The sequence below is a fragment of the Ranitomeya imitator genome, chromosome 5 (assembly GCF_032444005.1).
Source record: "Ranitomeya imitator isolate aRanImi1 chromosome 5, aRanImi1.pri, whole genome shotgun sequence".
NCBI classification, from domain to species: domain Eukaryota; kingdom Metazoa; phylum Chordata; class Amphibia; order Anura; family Dendrobatidae; genus Ranitomeya; species Ranitomeya imitator.
This window is the reverse complement of record NC_091286.1, coordinates 204,388,182-204,410,294: the sequence shown is the minus strand read 5'-3', so window position 1 is coordinate 204,410,294 and position 22,113 is coordinate 204,388,182. Positions and strand designations below refer to the sequence as shown.

General features: G+C 42.1%; 1 protein-coding gene across 2 annotated transcripts in view; it reads left to right on the top strand.

The window, feature by feature from the left end:
- AGPAT4 (1-acylglycerol-3-phosphate O-acyltransferase 4) overlaps positions 1-22,113 on the top strand; it is a 207,881-nt gene that overhangs the window by 148,242 nt on the left and 37,526 nt on the right. For both annotated transcript variants that reach the window (XM_069769523.1, XM_069769524.1), the window contains exon 6: positions 17,584-17,686. In XM_069769523.1, the coding sequence (XP_069625624.1) occupies positions 17,584-17,686 (103 nt within the window). The remainder of the gene's footprint in view (positions 1-17,583; positions 17,687-22,113) is intronic.

Sequence of the window (22,113 nt, the reverse complement as noted above, 5' to 3'; positions counted from 1 at the left end):
AGCTTAGCTCTCGAAGGTGATCATGTGAGCACTGTTTCTGTGCCCGCATGATTGCCAGGACTTACCAGTTAGTCCATTTGCGAGAACACAATTAAAAATAGGACGTACTAGTACGTCCAATGTCAGAGTTAAGCTATCTGGCTAGGGGAAGTAAAGAAAAGTAGAGAATTATGATGTGAGTTTGAGCACACAGCAAGGATCAGATGAGAAGGAACACTACATGGCTTTTAGATAGCGCATTTCATTTGACCATATTGTTGGCTCCAAATTAGCCAAGCTCCTGAGATGCCAGATCAGCAGAAACACTCACCCCATATTGGAAACTTCACTTCTTAAGGAATTCAACTAGAGGTGTAGTGATTATTTTGAATGGACAGGTGCCTCACAGAATTGTATAATATAGGGACATGGAAATATAACATTTAAATGGTAAAAATGTAATTTTTTCATTTGTTGCAAATTTGTCACTTATACAAGGGTTAATAGGTGAAACTGGAAACAATCATTTATTGCGTAATTTCTCAAGGAATGCCCTGATGCCGCCTATGTCGTATGAAATTACTGGGCTGAGATGGAAGGAGCTCGCTATGGCTTTTGAAGTCCTAGAATAGTTTGTGGGTAACATTTACAGAGCCCCTAAGGTGCCAGAACAGCTGAAAACACCAAAAGTTACCTAATTGTAGAAATTGCACCTCTTAATCAATTCATATACGGCAGCAGCGGCTATTTTGTAACATCCATGCTAGGCTTTTTTGGGGGGGAGAATTGCAATTCTGCCAGTTTAGTTCCCATATATTGATTGAGCCCCCATTGATTGTAACAAACCCATACATTGTGCCCAGCTTATGCTTCTGGAGACACACACATCCTAAATTGTTAATTGGGCTCTCCCCACTACAATAATGCCAAACATGTGGCCGCTTACTGCGGTTTAGGCTCAGTGGGGCTCAGAAGGAGGGGGCATTTGGATTTGTGAGCACATATTTCACTGGATTTTATTTGAGGGGGTAGGAGCCATGTCACTTTTCCAGATTTTTTGTACTACCAGTATACCCTATAACCCCCTATATTTCCAGTGACATATGACAGATATGAAGAGGGCTGATTTTATGCTGAGAACTTGCCTCATTTGCATGTAAATGCCACAAAAATGCGATTCAGATGAAACCCCCAACAAAGTCACTCATTATAGTGAGGCAGCTGGAGACACTTTGGTCTCCATTTGCCGTCTTTTTTGGTGGCATCCATAAGTAAGTACCTTACATGTTTCATAGGCATATTAATAGTAGAGTTCTTGTATTCATAAGAGTTCTCTCACATCTGCGTTTTAAAAATCAATCCAATGTTGATCTCGAAAAGTTGGATGAGTGTAATACGTGTGTGATTTTTTTTTCACCTAGCATCCGTATGACATGCATATGCAATGCGTTTTCAATATAATCATTTACATACAACAATACTCTATGTAACTTAAAGCTAGTTTGCAAAACTAAAAAAGCCCTCTACATAGTATAAACTTTCACCCTTTTGTGCCTTTCATGTGGAGTTTATTCTATAGTTTTTTAGGCTTGTTTAACCAAATAAATAAATAAATGAAAACAATAAAGTTGGGTCCCCTCTATTTTATGAAACCAGCAAAGGTAAAGTAGACAGTTGTGAGTTGATATTATTAGATTTGGAAGGTCCCTGGTTATTGGGCCCTTCCCAGCATAAAAATACCAGCCAGCAGCTGCCCCAGAAGTGGTTCATCAATGAGGATTGGGGTTGATGTCAGATGTGATTTGTCAAAAATCACAGCTGGCATCAAGCACTAGTAAAAAAAACACATACAAAAATACTTTATACAAATAAACGCTCCCCGACACTTTTCCTGGTTCACCAATTTCTTTATAAAAAAAAACACGCAATCCCCACATAGTCCACATAACATAGAAATCTCCAGTCATAAGTTTATCTTCCCTAAAATGCCAGCATTTCCATAAACACTTGATCTTTGTTTCTTCATAGACAGAACATTAAAATCATTGCTCTCTATATGGCAAAAAAACTTTACTTGGACTCCGGCATTTCTGCCCATACAGGCCTTATTCACAGTCCATAGTATGTGCAATGTATACGCGGCACAAGTTACACCTTAGCACCAATGAAACACACGCCTACCTACCTACTTCCTGTTTTAGGCAATATAAAATCAATCCATTATATAACAAAAACTTCAAAAATGCACAAATACAGACATTAGGAAATATAGATATGATTAATAATGTAATATGAAATCCAACCTATGGTCTAAACCAGTCAGGTGAGTTGAATTCAGCTTGAGAATCCAGAAAGCTTATCGATTCAGGAGCGCCAGTCTCCTGGTATATTAACTCTTTCAATGTCTGAAAGTGAGAAACTAGCTAAATCTCCTTCGTGAACAGCAAATAATTATTTTGCCCCGTTAGAAATTTAACAGCCTGCGAATTGCCAGAATCCCTAATGTGCTCATGAATCCTCATACTTAATTTTCTTATGGTGCAACGTACATAGACAATGCTATATGAAGAGTACTCTATTTTATACACTACATGTGTACTTTCACATTTACTGAATTGGCTGATTTTATATATTTTGTTGTCATGGTTTGTATTTTACAATTCCAGTTCCAAAGAAAAGTTAGGACGTTGTGTAAAATATAAAGAAAAGAAGAATGCAATGATTTGGAAATCTCTTAGGCTACGTTCACATTAGCGTTTTGCGTGTTTGCATCGGGTTAGCGTCGGGCGACGCAGCGGTGACGCATGCGTCATGCGCCCCTATATTTAACATGGGGGACGCATGCGTTTTTGTGTGATGCGTTGTGCGACGCATGCGTTTTTTTTGCCGCAAGCATCGGGCCAAGAAAACGCAACAAGTTGCATTTTTCTAGCGTCCAAATTTCGGCAAAAAACGACGCATGCGTCGCAAAACGCAGCGTTTTTGCGTGCGTTTTGATGCGTTTTCATTTGCGTTGTGCGTTGCGTCGCCGACGCAGCGGCGCACAATGCAAATGTGAACATAGCCTTACAGACTTACACTGCTTAAAAAAATAAAGGGAACACTTAAACAACAGAATATAACTCTAAGTAAATCAAACTTCTGTGAAATCAAACTGTCCACTTAGGAAGCAACACTGTTTGGCAATCAATTTCACATGCTGTTGTGCAAATGGAATAGACAACAGATGGAAATTATTGGCAATTATCAAGACACACTCAATAAAGGAGTGGTTCTGCAGGTGGGGACCACAGACCACATCTCAGTACCAATGCTTTCTGGCTGATGTTTTGGTCACTTTTGAATGTTGGTTGTGCTTTCACACTCGTGGTAGTATGAGCCGGGCTCTACATCCCACACAAGTGGCTCAGGTAGTGCAGCTCATCCAGGATGGCACATTAATGCGAGCTGTGGCAAGAAGGTTTGCTGTGTCTGTCAGCGTAGTGTCCAGAGGTTGTAGGTGCTACCAGGAGACAGGCCAGTACACTAGGAGATGTGGAGAGGGCCATAGGAGGGCAACAACCCAGCAGCAAGGCTACCTCAGCCTTCGTGCAAGGAGGAACAGGAGGATCACTGCCAGAGCCCTGCAAAATGACCTTCAGCAGACCACAAATGTGCATGTGTTTGCACAAACGGTTAGAAACTGACTCCATGAGGATGGTCTGAGTGCCCGAAGTTTACAGATGGGGTTTTTACTCACAGCCCAACACCGTGCAGGACGATTGACATTTGCCACAGAACACCAGGATTGGCAAATTCGCCACTGATGTTCTGTGCTCTTCACAGATAAAAGCAGGTTCACACTGAGCACATGTGACATACGTGACTGTCTGGAGATGCCATGGAGAGCGATCTGCTGCCTGCAACATCCTTCAGCATGACCGGTTTGGCAGTGGGTAATAATGGTGTGGGGTGACATTTCTTTGGAGGGCCGCATAGCCCTCCATGTGCTCGCCAGAGGTAACCTGACTGCCATTAGGTACCAAGATGAGATCCTCAGACCCCTTGTGAGACCATATGCTGGCGCAGTTGGTCCTGGGTTCTTCCTAATTCAGGACAATGCCAGACCTCATGTGGCTGGAGTGTGTCAGCAGTTCCTGCAAGATGAAGGCATTGAAGCTATGGACTGGCCCGCCCGTTCCTCAGAGTGAATCCGATTGAACACATCTGGGACATCATGTCTTGCACCACCCACCAACGTCACGTTGCACCACAGTCTGTCCAGGAGTTGGCGGATGCTTTAGTCCAGGTCTGGCAGGAGATCCCTCAGGAGACCATCGGCCACCTCATCAGGAGCACACCCAGGCATTGTAAGGAGGTCATACAGGCACATGGAGGCAACACAAACACAACTGAGCATCATTTCCTTTTCTTGAGGCATTTCGACTGAAGTTGGATCAGCCTGTAATTTGATTTTCCACTTTGATTTTGAGTATCATTCCAAATCCAGACCTCGGTGGGATATTCATTTTGATTTACATTGATGATTTGTATTTTTATTGTTCTCAACACATTCCACTATGCAATGAATAAAGATTGGCAACTGAAATATTTTATTCAGTGATATCTAGGATGTGGTGTTTTAGTGTTCCCTTTATTTTTTTTAGCAGTGTATTTTAATCACAACAGAGATACTTATCTATCCTGCAATACCATAAGGGAAGCCTGATCACAACATTATCGGGCCTGCATGGGAATACATGAAGCTATCACAGAAAAAATGTAGCCTTACTTAGGCTAGGTTCACATTAGTGTTTCTGTGCGCAGCGTATCATATGCAAACGCATGCTAAAACGCATGCTTACACCTCCGCATCATCTTACGCATGACGTAAATGCGTTTTCACATGCGTTTGCATTTTTTATTTGCATGGTGGAGTTGATGGCATCATTTCCTGGACATGCGCAGTCTGAAATATGCATGCGTATCGAATGCATGTGTACGCATGTCATTGCGTACCAATGTGTTCCAATAGACAGTAATGCGTTTTTTTATGCACTCACACGCATGCTCATGATTGCGCAATATTTGACACCTCAAAAAGTGCAAAATGTTGTGTTCGCCAGACTCAGCCGCACACCGCAAAATGACGCCTCCGCATGCGAACGCATGTCCCTGTGTACACCATATTAAAGATATGTAGGCATGACGCATGCGGATCTATGCGGATCATACGCTGCACACAAACGCCAATGTGAACCTGGCCTTACCAACACCAGGTCACAGTAACAATGCAGTACAGGATGCAGCAGATCCCTATGATAAAGGCAGCAATACCCCTGCCTTTATCACGAGAGTCTGCTGCATGCTGTAGTGCACTGGTATTGTGACTTGGTTATGATAAGTAGGGCTTCCTTTTTTTCTTTGATATTTTATAATTTCATGTTCTTTTCGGTGAGTTGGAAATACATAAAGAGACAGAAGGATTTCCGCAAGTCTACATCTAAAGAAGATCTGTGATTAGTTCTTTCAAAAACTGTACCTAGAAGAATTAATGCTTTGGTTCTGTTTTGCAGTCAAGGGGTGGTCACAGCAAATATTGATTTCATTAAGGTTTCTCATTATTCAATCAAAATGTATTGATAAAAATTAACTGAAAGCATTTTTAATTTGCAGCACTTTTTCTAGACTTTAAAACTTTTGCACAGTGCTATGTGTGTGTATGTATGTATATATAAACAATGGGTATTTGGATGGCGCTATGTTGTGAGTTCTGTTTTTGGGCTCCCTCTGGTGGTTACTGATGGTACTGGGTGACTTGTGTTCTCTGCTGTCTCTGGTGTCCACCTGTTCCATCAGGTTATGGGAGTTTCCTATTTAACCTGGCTTTTTTGTCATTTCCTCGCCGGCTATCAATGTAATCAGCGTGTCTTTTTTCCTCTGCTCCCTGCGTCTGTTATCTTCAGGACAAGCTATGTTTTGATTTTCCTGTTCCACGTTTTGCTTAATTTTTGTCTTAGTCCAGCTTGCAGAGATGTGATTCCTTGCTGCTGGTTGCTCTAGTGGGCTGAAATTACTCCTCATGTTCCATGAGTTGGCACATGAGTTCAAGTAATTTCAGGATGGTTTTTTGAAGGGTTTTTCGCTGACCGCGCAGTTCACTTTTGTATCCTCTGCTATCTAGCTTTAGCGGGCCTCATTTTTTGCTGATTCTATTTTCATAACTACGTATGTGCTTTCCTCTCATTTCACCGTTATTACATGTGGGGGACTGCTATTTCTGTGGGGTGTTTCTCTGGAGGCAAGTGAGGTCTGTGTTTCTTCTTATAGGGGAAGTTAATCCTTCGGCTGGCGCGAGACGTCTAGGAATCATTGTAGGCACGTTCCCCGGCTACTGCTAGTTGTGTGTTTAGGTTCAGGATCGCGGTCAGCTCAGGTTCCATCACCCTAGAGCTTGTTTCGTTTTTGTGCTCGTCCTTTTGTGATCCCCTGCCTTTGGGATCATGACAGTATAGCCGGCCTAAAAAAAAATTGGTCATCGTTTTGGCTGAAGTAGGAGGAAAAGTAGTCTGAGGAAGTTTTTTTTTTTTTTTTTTTTCCCTCCTCAGTGTTTGCTACCTAGCCTTAATTGCAGCTTGACTGCTTCTTTCCTCCTCTTAATCCTTGAATGGCTCTGACCTCAGCTGTTTATCATGGACATCCAGAGTTTGGCTTCCAGCCTGAATAATCTTGCTGCTAAGGTTCAAAATATACAAGATTTTGTTGTACATACGCCTATGTCTGAACCTAGAATTCCTGTCCCAGAGTTTTTTTCTGGAGATAGATCTAGTTTTCTGAATTTTAGGAACAATTGCAAGTTGTTTCTTTCCTTGAAATCTCGCTCCTCTGGAGACCCTGCACAGCAGGTCAAGATTGTTATATCTTTCCTGCGGGGTGACCCTCAGAATTGGGCATTTGCATTGGCACCAGGGGATCCTGCGTTGCTCAATGTGGATGCGTTTTTTCTGGCATTGGGTTTGCTCTATGAGGAACCTAACCAAGAGATTCAGGCTGAAAAAGCTTTATTGGCTCTCTCTCAGGGGCAAGATGAAGCAGAAATATATTGTCAGAAATTTCGGAAATGGTCGGTGCTTACTCAGTGGAATGAGTGCGCTCTGGCTGCAAAATTCAGAGATGGCATTTCTGAGGCCATTAAAGATGTTATGGTGGGGTTCCCGGCGCCTACAGGTCTGAATGAGTCCATGACTATGGCTATTCAGATTGATCGGCGTTTACGGGAGCGCAAACCTGTGCACCATTTGGCGGTGTCTTCTGAACAGGCACCTGAGATAATGCAATGTGATAGAATTCAGTCCAGAAGTGAACGGCAAAATTATAGGCGGAAAAATGGATTGTGTTTTTATTGTGGTGATTCAGCTCATGTTATATCAGCATGCTCTAAACGCACAAAAAAGGTTGATAAGTCTGTTGCCATTGGTACTTTACAGTCTAAGTTCATTCTGTCTGTGATGCTGATTTGTTCATTATCATCCATTTCCGTCGATGCCTATGTGGATTCAGGCGCTGCCCTGAGTCTTATGGATTGGTCATTTGCCAATCGCTGTGGGTTTAGTCTGGAACCTCTGGAAGTTCCTATTCCTTTGAAAGGAATTGACTCTACACCTTTGGCTATGAATAAACCTCAGTACTGGACACAAGTGACCATGCGTATGACTCCCGTTCATCAGGAGGTGATTCGCTTCCTGGTACTGTATAATTTACATGATGTCTTAGTGCTTGGTCTGCCATGGTTACAAACTCATAACCCAGTCCTGGACTGGAAAACAATGTCTGTGTTAAGCTGGGGATGTCAGGGGGTGCATGATGATGCATCTCCGATTTCTATCGCTTCATCTACTCCTTCTGAGGTTCCGGTATTTTTGTCTGATTATCGGGAGGTTTTTGAGGAGTCTAAGCTCAGTTCGCTTCCTCCTCACAGGGATTGCGATTGTGCTATAGATTTGATTCCTGGCAGTAAATTCCCTAAAGGTCGTTTGTTCAATCTGTCAGTGCCAGAGCATACTGCTATGCGGAATTATGTTAAGGAGTCCTTGGAAAAGGGACATATCCGTCCATCTTCGTCCCCTTTGGGAGCAGGTTTTTTTTTTTGTGGCCAAAAAAGATGGTTCCTTGAGGCCTTGCATAGATTATCGTCTTTTGAATAAGATTACAGTCAAATATCAGTATCCTTTGCCATTGTTGACTGATTTGTTCGCTCGCATTAAGGGGGCTAAATGGTTCACTAAGATTGATCTTCGGGGTGCGTATAATCTTGTGCGGATAAGGCAGGGTGATGAGTGGAAAACCGCATTTAATACGCCTGAGGGCCATTTCGAGTATTTGGTGATGCCTTTTGGACTTTCTAATGCTCCTTCTGTCTTCCAGTCTTTTATGCACGATATTTTCCGTGAATATCTGGATAAATTTATTATCGTGTATTTGGATGATGTTTTGTTTTTTTCTGATGACTGGGAGTCTCATGTTCAACAGGTCAGGAAGGTGTTTCAGGTCCTGCGGGCCAATTCTTTGTTTGTAAAGGGTTCTAAATGTCTCTTTGGAGTCCAGAAGATTTCTTTTTTGGGGTATATTTTTTCCCCTTCTACTATTGAGATGGATCCCGTCAAGGTTCAGGCTATTTGTGACTGGACGCAGCCTACATCTCTTAAGAGTCTACAGAAGTTCTTGGGCTTTGCTAATTTTTATCGTCGCTTCATAACTAATTTTTCTAGTGTTGTTAAGCCTTTGACGGATTTGACTAAAAAGGGTGCTGATGTTACTGATTGGTCTCCTGCGGCTGTGGAGGCCTTTCAGGAACTTAAGCGCCGGTTTTCTTCTGCTCCTGTGTTGCGTCAGCCAGATACGTCGCTTCCTTTTCAGGTTGAGGTCGATGCTTCCGAGATCGGAGCAGGGGCGGTTTTGTCACAGAGAAGCTCCGATGGCTCAGTGATGAAGCCATGTGCGTTCTTTTCTAGAAAGTTTTCGCCCGCTGAGCGGAATTATGATGTTGGTAATCGGGAGCTTTTGGCCATGAAGTGGGCATTTGAGGAGTGGCGTCATTGGCTTGAGGGTGCTAGACATCGTGTGGTGGTCTTGACTGATCACAAAAACTTGATGTACCTTGAGTCTGCCAAGCGTCTGAATCCTAGACAGGCTCGTTGGTCACTGTTTTTCTCCCGTTTCAATTTTGTGGTTTCATACCTGCCAGGTTCAAAGAATGTGAAGGCGGATGCTCTTTCTAGGAGTTTTGTGCCTGACTCCCCTGGAAATTCTGAGCCCACTGGTATCCTTAGGGATGGGGTGATTTTGTCGGCTGTCTCCCCAGACTTGCGACGTGCTTTGCAGGAGTTTCAGGCGGATAAACCTGATCGTTGTCCGCCGGAAAGACTGTTTGTTCCGGATAATTGGACCAGTAGAGTCATCTCCGAGGTCCATTCTTCTGTGTTGGCAGGTCATCCTGGAATATTTGGTACTAGAGACTTGGTGGCCAGGTCTTTTTGGTGGCCTTCCTTGTCGAGGGATGTGCGTTCTTTCGTGCAGTCTTGTGGAGTTTGCGCTTGGGCTAAGCCTTGCTGTTCTCGGGCCAGTGGATTGTTGTTACCTTTGCCTATCCCGAAGAGGCCTTGGACGCACATTTCCATGGACTTTATTTCGGATCTCCCTGTCTCTCAAAAAATGTCCGTCATATGGGTTGAGTGTGACCGCTTTTCTAAGATGGTTCATCTGGTACCCTTGCCTAAGTTACCTTCCTCCTCTGAGTTGGTCCCTCTGTTTTTTCAAAACGTGGTCCGTTTGCATGGCATTCCGGAGAACATCATTTCTGACAGGGGATCCCAGTTTGTGTCTAGATTTTGGCGGACGTTCTGTGCTAAGATGGGCATTGATTTGTCCTTTTTGTCTGCATTCCATCCCCAGACGAATGGCCAGACGGAACGAACTAATCAGACTTTAGAAACTTATTTAAGGTGTTTTGTTTCTGCTGATCAAGATGACTGGGTTTCCTTTTTGCCGCTTGCCGAGTTTGCCCTTAATAATCGGGCTAGTTCTGCTACCTTGGTTTCTCCTTTCTTTTGTAATTCGGGGTTTCATCCTCGTTTTTCCTCTGGTCAGGTGGAGCCTTCTGATTGTCCTGGAGTGGACATGGTGGTGAATAGGTTGCATCGGATTTGGAGTCATGTGGTGGACAATTTGAAGTTGTCCCAGGAGAGGGCTCAGCAGTTTGCTAATCGCCGTCGCCGCGTGGGTCCTCGACTTCTTGTTGGGGACTTGGTGTGGTTTTCTTCTCGTTTTGTTCCTATGAAGGTCTCTTCTCCTAAGTTCAAGCCTCGGTTCATCGGTCCCTATAGGATCTTGGAAATTCTTAACCCTGTGTCGTTTCGTTTGGATCTCCCGGCATAGTTTGCTATTCATAATGTGTTCCATCGGTCGTTGTTGCGGAAGTATGAGGTACCTGTCGTTCCTTCGCTTGAGCCTCCTGCTCCGGTGCTGGTGGAGGGTGAATTGGAGTATGTTGTGGAGAAGATCTTGGATTCTCGTGTTTCCAGACGGAAACTCCAGTATTTGGTCAAGTGGAAGGGTTATGGTCAGGAGGATAATTCTTGGGTGATTGCCTCTGATGTTCATGCTGCCGATTTGGTCCGTGCTTTTCATAGGGCTCATCCTGGTCGCCCTGGTGGTTCTCGTGAGGGTTCGGTGACCCCTCCTCAAGGGGGGGGTACTGTTGTGAGTTCTGTTTTTGGGCTCCCTCTGGTGGTTACTGATGGTACTGGGTGACTTGTGTTCTCTGCTGTCTCTGGTGTCCACCTGTTCCATCAGGTTATGGGAGTTTCCTATTTAACCTGGCTTTTTTGTCATTTCCTCGCCGGCTATCAATGTAATCAGCGTGTCTTTTTTCCTCTGCTTCCTGCGTCTGTTATCTTCAGGACAAGCTAAGTTTTGATTTTCCTGTTCCACGTTTTGCTTAATTTTTGTCTTAGTCCAGCTTGCAGAGATGTGATTCCTTGCTGCTGGTTGCTCTAGTGGGCTGAAATTACTCCTCATGTTCCATGAGTTGGCACATGAGTTCAAGTAATTTCAGGATGGTTTTTTGAAGGGTTTTTCGCTGACCGCGCAGTTCACTTTTGTATCCTCTGCTATCTAGCTTTAGCGGGCCTCATTTTTTGCTGATTCTATTTTCATAACTACGTATGTGCTTTCCTCTCATTTCACCGTTATTACATGTGGGGGGCTGCTATTTCTGTGGGGTGTTTCTCTGGAGGCAAGTGAGGTCTGTGTTTCTTCTTATAGGGGAAGTTAATCCTTCGGCTGGCGCGAGACGTCTAGGAATCATCGTAGGCACGTTCCCCGGCTACTGCTAGTTGTGTGTTTAGGTTCAGGATCGCGGTCAGCTCAGGTTCCATCACCCTAGAGCTTGTTTCGTTTTTGTGCTTGTCCTTTTGTGATCCCCTGCCTTTGGGATCATGACAGCGCTAGTGTGATGGAAAGGATTTAGCTGCAAATACACCACAGGGTTGTAAAAGTTATACCGTAAATAAATAAATATTCGTGCTGTAAATACCTTCCTTCCAATAAAGTGGACTAGGATTAAGTAGATAAAGGATGACTATATAAATAATGTTAAAATAAGGTTGAATATATAAATTATTTCAACCTTATTTATATATTCATTCTTTATCTACTTAATCCCTGTCCACTTTACTGGAAGGAAGGTATTTACAGCACAAATATTTATTTATTTGTGTGTATATATATATATATATATATATATATATATATACATATATATATATATATATATATATGCTCTGCACTGAGTTGGGCTTACAGCCGAACACCAATATTGTGGACATTGGGCCCTCATACCACCCGCATGGAGTCTGTTTCTGAGAGTTTGAGCGGACAACTGGATGTTAGTGGCAAGCTGAAGGTCATTTTGCAAGACTCTGGCACTGCTAGTCTTTTTTCTCATTGCACAAAGGAGGAGGTAGTGGGCCTGCTGCTGGGCTGTTACCCTCCTATGGCCCCCTCCATGTCTCCTGGTATCGTATCTGCCCTATGCTCTGGACACCATGCTGACAAACGCAGCTACCTTTCTTGACACAGCTTGCATTGATGTGCCATCCAGGATGAGCTGAACTACCTGAATAACTGTGAGTTGTAGACACAGCCTCATGTACTGTACCTCTAGGGGAAGACACAAAAGAGAATAGTGAAACCAAAAACACTCAGTTTGAAAAAATGTTGCAGTAATCTGCAAGTGCTAGTAAAAGATGTAAAAAACAGGGTATTTGGTTGATACGTTTTTTGCAAAAAATGTATACTAAGCTGCTCTACCAATCTTCACGGTATACCCTTATCAGAGCAGTCCTAACTAATGTATGCAATCCCTATCTGATGTATTTAAAAACCTGATCATCTGTATATAACCTGTGTGAACAGGGTTCAGAAAGGAAAAATCCATGTGTGCATACAGGGTAGAACAGCTTTTGTGCAGATAGCCCAAGAGGAGTGGTGGAACTCCCCAGTCTTGTAGACACAAGAGAACAATTATGGAAACAGGAACACATGGGATACTTGCACAGTGAACAAGTCTGTATGATCATGTTCACACACCACCAAGAAACCTGAAGACACAAAAGAGAATAGTGAAACCAAAAACACTCAGTTTGAAAAAATGTTGCAGTCATCCGCAAGTGCTAGTAAAAGATGTAAAAAACAGGGTATTTGGTTGATACGTTTTTTGCAAAAAATGTATACTAAGCTGCTCTACCAATCTTCACGGTATACCCTTATCAGAGCAGTCCTAACTAATGTATGCAATCCCTATCTGATGTATTTAAAAACCTGATCATCTGTATATAACCTGTGTGAACAGGGTTCAGAGAGGAAAAATCCATGTGTGCATACAGGGTAGAACAGCTTTTGTGCAGATAGCCCAAGAGGAGTGGTGGAACTCCCCAGTCTTGTAGACACAAGAGAACAATTATGGAAACAGGAACACATGGGCTACTTGCACAGTGAACAAGTCTGTATGATCATGTTCACACACCACCAAGAAACCTGAAGACACAAAAGAGAATAGTGAAACCAAAAACACTCAGTTTGAAAAAATGTTGCAGTAATCCGCAAGTGCTAGTAAAAGATGTAAAAAACAGGGTATTTGGTTGATACGTTTTTTGCAAAAAATGTATACTAAGCTGCTCTACCAATCTTCACGGTATACCCTTATCAGAGCAGTCCTAACTAATGTATGCAATCCCTATCTGATGTATTTAAAAACCTGATCATCTGTATATAACCTGTGTGAACAGGGTTCAGAGAGGAAAAATCCATGTGTGCATACAGGGTAGAACAGCTTTTGTGCAGATAGCCCAAGAGGAGTGGTGGAACTCCCCAGTCTTGTAGACACAAGAGAACAATTATGGAAACAGGAACACATGGGCTACTTGCACAGTGAACAAGTCTGTATGATCATGTTCACACACCACCAAGAAACCTGAAGACACAAAAGAGAATAGTGAAACCAAATACCCTGTTTTTTACATCTTACATCGAGATGCGAACTCGGCTTCAGGAAAATGGCCGCCGCGATCTCCATCTGCGCACGTGCGGCATCCCACGGCCATTTTCCTGAAGCCCCGGGCAGCAGAGGACTCCATATGCGCACGCGCGGCCTCAGGAAGATGGCCGCCCCCACAGATCACGAGGGAAATAGCGCCGATCGCGCGTTTTTTCTTCTCCTGCCCAGTGGATTCAGAAGATGGGCATGCGCAAACCACTACGCCACCAACGGAAATATATGCAAGATCTGGGGGAAGAAACAGCCATGTCGCCATGCCCATATGACCTGACCAGCCTGATTGACAGGCGAAAACGGCGACTTTGGTAAGTTATTTCGGCAGCATAGGTGGGGAATCAGGGTACACAAAATACACTATAGTACCGCACAGCTCAGGCCCTATTTAACAGTATTTTTATCTCGTACTGAAAAAACGGGGTGACAGGTTCCCTTTAATTAAACACAGCTGGACTCCAATGAAGGAGTAGTACAATCTCATGGAGGATCACAAGAAATTGGACAGCATGTGACTTAAATATGAGTGTCTGAGCAAAGGGTCTGAATACTTATGACCATGTGATATTTCAGTTTTTCTTTTTTAATAAATTTGCAAAAATTTCTACATTTCTGCTTTTTTCAGTCAAGATGGGGTGCAGAGTGTACATTAATGAGAAAAAAATGAACTTTTTTGAATTTACTAAATGGCTGCAATGAAACAAAGTGTGAAAATACTTTTGGTACCCACTGTACATGAGAAAATTTTAATTCATGCTGACTTCACTAAGGCTTTGGAGTCCTTGCTTTTTCCAAAATGCTATATGACCAGCTGGTGCAGTCACATGTAGAAGATAATTAACACTGAAGGATTGGCCTCTAATCTGATATACTGAATTACCAGTTGAACATAATCGTTTAGATAATGAAAATAATTGAATAAAGGAATGGTTGATGATGAAATCCCAAACAATCCTATTAAAAGACGAGATGGAGCCTGTTAGGATTAGCCCAGCATGACTTTTATCTGCAGTACAAAGTAGAAACACGGGTGACTAAGGGTGTTAAAAAGTCTGTTAGCACAGTTTTGTTATATTGCACAGAAAAGCAATAATCAAAGTGCATTTCTCATTTTACAGAATTTTAACCATTATAATTTATTCTCTTTTTAATTACACGACATGAAATATTTATGACTCTCACTTTGTATTATAATAATAATAATCTTTATTTTTATATAGCGCTAACATATTCCGCAGTGCTTTACAGGTTGCACACATTATCATCGCTGTCCCCTTGGGGCTCACAATCTAAATGTCTTTGGAATGTGGGAGGAAACCGGAATACCCGGAGGAAACCCACGCAAACACGGAGAGAACATACAAACTCTTTGCAGATGTGCTGCCTGTTCAGCTGTACAGGGACCCGTAAGGGAAGGTGTTATGATCTGGTGGCCTAGGAGCAGCATGAGACGTACTCTGGAGAAGGTGGTACCTGTACTGACCGCAGACCCTGAACCTAGCACTGCAACTAGAAGTAGCCGTGGCATGTACCTAACACTCCCTAGACACCTCGACACAGCCTAAGAACTAACTTCCCCTAAAGATAGAAACGGGAAAACTATCTTGCCTCAGATAAAATCCCCAAAGGATAGACAGCCCCCCACAAATATTGACTGTGAGCGGAGAGGGAAATGACATACGCAGACTGAAATCAGGATTAAGCAAAGGAGGCCATTCTAGCTAAAAAGAAAGAATAGGACAGAGTACTATGCGGTCAGTATTAAAACACTAGAAATATCCACCACAGAAAATACAAATCTCCACATCTGACTAAAGACATGGAGGGTATATCTGCATCTCCAGAGACACAGCTTGGCTGCAAAAAATCCTTCACAGACAAAGCTGGACAAGACAAAACATGAAAATGCACTGAACAATAAGGTCCACAGCATGTGGACAGCAAAAACAAAGCCAGAACTTATCTTTGTTGAAATGAACAGCAAAACAGGAGAGACCAGGTATGGATGTGAATCCTCCAAAAACAATGGACAACTGGCACTGACTAAAGGATCAAGCAAGACTAAATAGCCCAGTCCAAATTGCAATAAGTGGACACACCTGATAAATGCTGCGATCCAAAGACAGCAGCACTACCACTCATAACCACCGGAGGGAGCCCAAGAGCAGAATTCACAACAGGAAGGACACCCAGTCACAATGCAGGTTTCTCTGATGCTGCTGTGATCATTCCACTCTCTTCCCTTGTAGATTCTTTTACTACTAGGGGTATTGGGGAAAGAGCTACATGCATCTCTGTATACTTTCTCATACAGTTAATTAAGGATTCAAACTCACAACCTTTAGTATGGCAGGCAGAAGCTTTATCAGTGAGCTTCAGGCTACACTAGTAAGTATGTGAGGATTTGTTTTCTATCGAAAGAATGAAATGGTATTCTTCTTTACAGGCATTTTGTACTGGTAGGTAAAGATACATCTTCATATACTAGTACATTTTTATATATCTGTACATTAGGCATAAAATAAGTCAAGTGATTTTTTTCCTACCATATTACTAATAAATAATAAAAACATTAATACAATTACAATAATCACACTATTTAAAACACTTTTTAAATATAAATGTCACAAACCAGTAAATAACACGATTATATTTGGTATCCCTGTAATCGTCACAACCCGTACAAAATAGGGAGCAGTTTATTTACAGTGAGCGACGAAAGAAAATGTCATGATTGCTATTTTTTTCTTTATTAAATCCATAAAAAATAACACAAATGTAAGTCTTAGAAATGGCAATTTGAATGAAAAACAAAACAAAGCAAAAAAACACAAAAATGCACTGGTTAACCGAACAAGTGCCACACAAGAATGTAATTGTGTATTAATTGTGTGTATTTTATTCATACTTGTGTGCATATTTGTACTATGCACATAAGGGTGTAATGTGCAAATACATGAGTATTAGCATTGTGCACATTTTATCATTCTGTGCCTAATGTGAATATGTATGTAAATGTGCATGTGATACACGGATGTCCAGACACAAGCCTTGCATAGGGTCCCGTCAGTGTACAGGCGTACTATATGTCACAACATACTTTGAAACAGATGTACACTCGTCCTTTACACTGGTCACACCATTAGAAGCAGATCACGTGGCTTCTGTGGACTCAGTCATGGTTGGTCAGCTCTTGTTTGCCTGCTATTTGCTCCATGGCAGCTTTCCTCCAGAACAGATCCTGTGTAGTGATGAGCGAGTGTACAGGCTAAGTACGTGTGGGGGTTGCCTGGTTGCTCCGGAATCCCCACATGTAATCAAGCCGGCTAGTTGCTGTAAATCATTCGGCTGCCCTGATGAAAACTAAATCTCCGAGCAGTCATAAATACTCGGGGGTCACCCGAGCGTGCTGGGGAAAACCCGAGCAACGAGCAAACTCGTTCATCACTATTCCTGTGTTGAGATTTCTGGAGACTTCTCTCAACACAATAACTGCATTGTTGACATATAAAATTTGTGAAGGTTAAAAAAAAAGCATTTGTTTTACTTTAATGATCCAGATACCGCCTAGTGGACAAAACCTATGTGCATGATAAAACAATGTGCAGTATCTGCAATATGAAAATGCTCAGAAATTCATCATTTACTGACTGAGTACAAGTGATCGATAACTCAACCTGGATGGAGCTGTTTGGCCTACTGAACCAAGACCAGTAGTAAATATATAATGTAGATTGTAAGTCTATGAGGGCAGGGTCCTCCCCCCTCCATACCTGTCTGTCACAGTTTACTTACTGTATTTTATGTATATTTTATGTATGTGTTATATCTATGTAGCATTCTTCTCATGTACAGCACCATAGAATTAATGGTGCTTTCAAAAATAAATAATAATATAAGTTATAGACACTTGTTGACCGGCTGAATGTTTTAACCATCTGAAAACAATGAATAATATCAGTTATGCCCAAATGAGCCTGAATAATGGTAATTGTCATTTTTCCCACTTCCTATAGTGTCTGCTGTATATGACTCCACTCTCAACTTTAAAAATAATGAAAATCCTACCCTACTTGGGATATTAAATGGAAAAAAGTACCATGCGGATCTTTACGTAAGGTAAGAATGATTGGGTGCACCTTGTCGCCTTCGGATGGCCTTACTTACTTTTTATCAAAATTCCATATGCACTTTAATTTTTTAATGTACTAATACTATGTAAAACTAAGTATCCTATGTTTTTTTAAGTGTACATTTTGTGTATTTACTTACTGCAGGGTATGTGCTCATTGTTTTATCCTAGGTTTATCCTAGCATGGACAGTTGGTAGCACGGTGGTTCAGTGATTAGAAATCTGGCTTTTCAGCAACAGAAATGTTTTTAATGAAGCATTAATGAGCCTTGATAGCTGAGAATGTATTTAAATATTTTGGATTAGTGGTCAATTACCTGTACGGGAAGGTGAGGACCCCTAAGTCCCTAAGGTGATGGCCAAAGCTAAACTACTATGTCAATGGCTACTATATACAGTGCCTTGCAAAACCTTTTCCCACATATCATGCTTCAAACATAAAGATACCAAATGTAAATTTTTGGTGAAGAATCAACAATAAGTGGAACACAATTGTGAAGTTGAACGAAATTTATTGGTTATTTTAAATTTTTGTGGAAATTCAAAAACTGAAAAGTGGGGCGTGCAATATTATTCGGCCCCTTTAACTTAATACTTTGTTGCGCCACCTTTTGCTGCTATTACAGCTGCAAGTCGCTTGGGGTATGTCTCTATCAGTTTTGCACATCGAGAGACTGAAATTCTTGCCCATTCTTCCATGGCATACAGCTCGTGCTCAGTGAGGTTTGATGGAGATTGTTTGTGAACAGCAGTTTTCAGCTCTTTCCACAGATTCTCAATTGGATTGAGGTCTGGACTTTGACTTGGCCATTCTAACACCTGGATACGTTTATTTGTGAACCATTCCATTGTAGATTTTGCTTTATGTTTGGGATCATTGTCTTGTTGGAAGACAAATCTCGTCCCAGTCTCAGGTCTTTTGCAAACTCCAAAAATGTTTTCTTCAAGAATGGTCCTGTATTTGGCTCCATCCATCTTCCCATCAATTTTAACCATCTTCCAGGCACAAACTATGATGCTGCCACCACCATATTTGACAGTGGGGATGGTGTGTTCAGGGTGATGAGCTGTGTTGCCTTTACCCCAAACATATCATTTGGCATTGTTGCCAAAAAGTTCAATTTTGGTTTCATCTGACAAGAGCACCTTCTTCCACATGTATGGTTTGTCTCCCAGGTGGCTTGTTGCAAACGTTAAACGACACTTTTTATGGATATCTTTGAGAAATGGCTTTCTTCTTGCCACTCTTCCATAAAGACTGATTGTTGTCCTATGGACAGACTGTCCCACCTCAGCTGTAGATCTCTGCAGTTCATCCAGAGTGATCATAGGCCTCTCGGCTGCGTCTCTGATCAGTCTTCTGCTTGTTTGAGATGAAAGTTTAGAGGGACAGCCGGGTCTTGGTAGATTTGCAGTGGTATGATACTCCTTCCATTTCAATATGATCGCTTGCACAGTGCTCCTTGGAATGTTTAAAGTTTTGGAAATCATTTTGTATCCAACTCCGGGCTTCTCCACAACAGTATCATGGACCTGCCTGTTGTGTTCTTTGGTCTTCATGATGCTCTCTGTGCTTCAAACAGAACCCTGAGACTATCAGAGCAGGTGCATTTATAAGGAGACTTGATTACACACAGGTGGATAATATTTATCATCATTAGGAATTTGGGAACAAATTGGATCATTCAGAGATCCCTAATGAACTTCTGGAGTGAGTGTGATGCACTGAAAGTCAAGGGGCTCAATAATATTGCACGTCCCACTTTTCAGTTTTTGAATTTCCGCAAAAATTTAAAATAACCAATAAATTTCGTTCAACTTCACAATTGTCTTCCACTTGTTATTGATTCGTTACCAAACATTTACATTTGGTATCTTTATGTTTGAAGCATGATATGTGGGAAAAGGTTGAAAAGTTCCAGGGGGCCGAATACTTTCGCAAGGTACTATATTTTTCATAACTATGAGGCTTTGTTCATACAAAGTGTTTGGGTGTGCAAAAAATCTGATTTTTACAGATAGAAGGATTGATATTAGAATTGCAACCTAAGTCACCTATGTAGGTCACAGGAAGCTGAATAAAATGATATCTAGGATCCGTTGTCTATTGGCAGAGAAATCCACATTTTTCATTCATCGACCTACCTTAAAATCTGCCTCCGGACCTTAAATGTAAGGGGACGTTACCACTGTGAGACATGTAATGGCTGACAGTCTTTTCTCATGAATCACATTGGTAACGCCCCTTTATGTAACATAATCTCTGGGGGCGGAGTCTCATGCAGATCAGTGTCTACCTCATAGCCTGGAACAGCTCATTTACATATAAATGTGGATTTTCCTGCCATTAGACATCGGATCCCAGATATCAAGGTAACATTTTATTCAGCTTCCTATGACCTACATGCCCATATAGACGACTTAGGAGGGTTTATCATGCTAACAAATTCACTTTAACAAAGGAAACTGTATTTGGTCTTGTAAGTATTAATAACTGCTGATGTATAGAAACGGTTGGACTATGGATTGCATAGGGATGTCTGAGAGATGAAAAATTGCCCGTGTTATCTGGATAAAAATCAGGTGATTTTTGTATAAGCTCCTGAGAACTTAATCTTATTCTAAATTCCGATGTCCGCAGAACTTTTCACATCAGTTACAATGTGATCATGACTGGTTCCATGTGCAGCCTAGGTGCCTGTCCACATTACTGACGGGTAAAAGAGCTGGCTGCTGTTTAAATTGGACCAGTATAGAGCATGTTGCAATATTCTTCACATTGAGCTAAGGTCCTTGTGAAATGTATCCCATGTGCACTAGCGCATTGCCTAACATTGATTCAAGTGCGGTCAATAATGTTGTAATAATGTTAATCGTCAGGGATCTAAAAATATTCTGTTTATTAGAAAAACGCAGCATGCACTACTTTCAGAACTTTTAGGCTGGAGAACATTAAATGCTGGGGAGTAGGGTTGAGCGAAACGGGTCGTTCATTTTCAAAAGTCGCCGACTTTTGGCAAAGTCGGGTTTCATGAAACCCAATCCGACCCCTGTGCGGGGTCGGCCATGCGGTACGCGACTTTCGCGCCAAAGTCGCGTTTCAATGACGCGAAAAGCGCCATTTCTCAGCCAATGAAGGTAAACGCAGAGTGTGGGCAGCGTGATGACATAGGTCCTGGTCCCCACCATCTTAGAGAAGGGCATTGCAGTGATTGGCTTGCTGTCTGCGGCGTCACAGGGGCTATAAAGAGGAGTTCCCGCCGACCGCCATGTTACTGCTGCTGATCTGAGCTTAGGGAGAGGTTGCTGCCGCTTCGTCAGAAGCAGGGATAGCGTTAGGCAGGGTCCATTAACCACCAAACCGCTTGTGCTGTAGCGATTTCCACTGCCCAACACCACCTTCGGTGTGCAGGGACAGTGGAAGCTACATTTTTTTTTTTTTTCCCCCTCAGCGCTGTAGCTCATTGGGCTGCCCTAGAAGGCTCCCTGATAGCTGCATTGCTGTGTGTACGCCGCTGTGCAAACCAACTGCTTTTTTCAAAGCACAAATCCTCTTGTTCCTTCCTTTCTGCACAGCTATCTTTTTGGTTTGTACACACTTTTTATTTAATTTGTGCATCAGTCCACTCCTTATTGCTGCCTGCCATACCTGGCTGAGATTACTGCAGGGAGATAGTAATTGAAGGACACTCCCTGTTTTTTTTTTTTTTTTTGTGGGAGATTAAGATTGACATTTCTGCTAGAGTGCCATCCCTGTGTGTGCCATCTCTCACTCAGTGGGCCATAGAAAGCCTATTTATTTTTTTGCTTGATTTGGGTTATAAAATCTACCTGAAAAAATCACTACATCAATCAGTGGGAGAAAAATATTGGCCTCAGGGCTTGTGTGCCACTCTTGACTCCTGTGTGCATCATCACTCACTCAGTGGGCCATAGAAAGCCTATTTATTTTTTTGCTTGATTTTGGTTCTAAAATCTACCTGAAAAAATCACTACATCAATCAGTGGGAGAAAAATATTGGCCTCAGGGCTTGTGTGCCACTCCTGACTCCTGTGTGCATCATCACTCACTCAGTGGGCCATAGAAAGCCCATTTTTTTTTTTTTTTTGCTTTATTTGGGTTCTAAATTCTACCTGAAAAAATCAATAAATCAATCAGTGGGAGATTAATATTGGCCTTTGGGCTTGTGTGCCAGTCCTAAGCGTGCCATCTCTCTCTCTCAGATAGTGGGCCATAGAAAGCCTATTTATTTTTTTATTTTTTTTATTGGGTTTATAAATTTTCCCTGGAAAAAAAAAAAAAAGTGGGAGATTAATATTGGCCTCTGGCCTTGTGTGCCAGTCCTGAGCGTGCCATCTCTCTCACAAATAGTGGGCCATAGAAAGCCTATTTATTTATTTTTTTTTTGGTTTT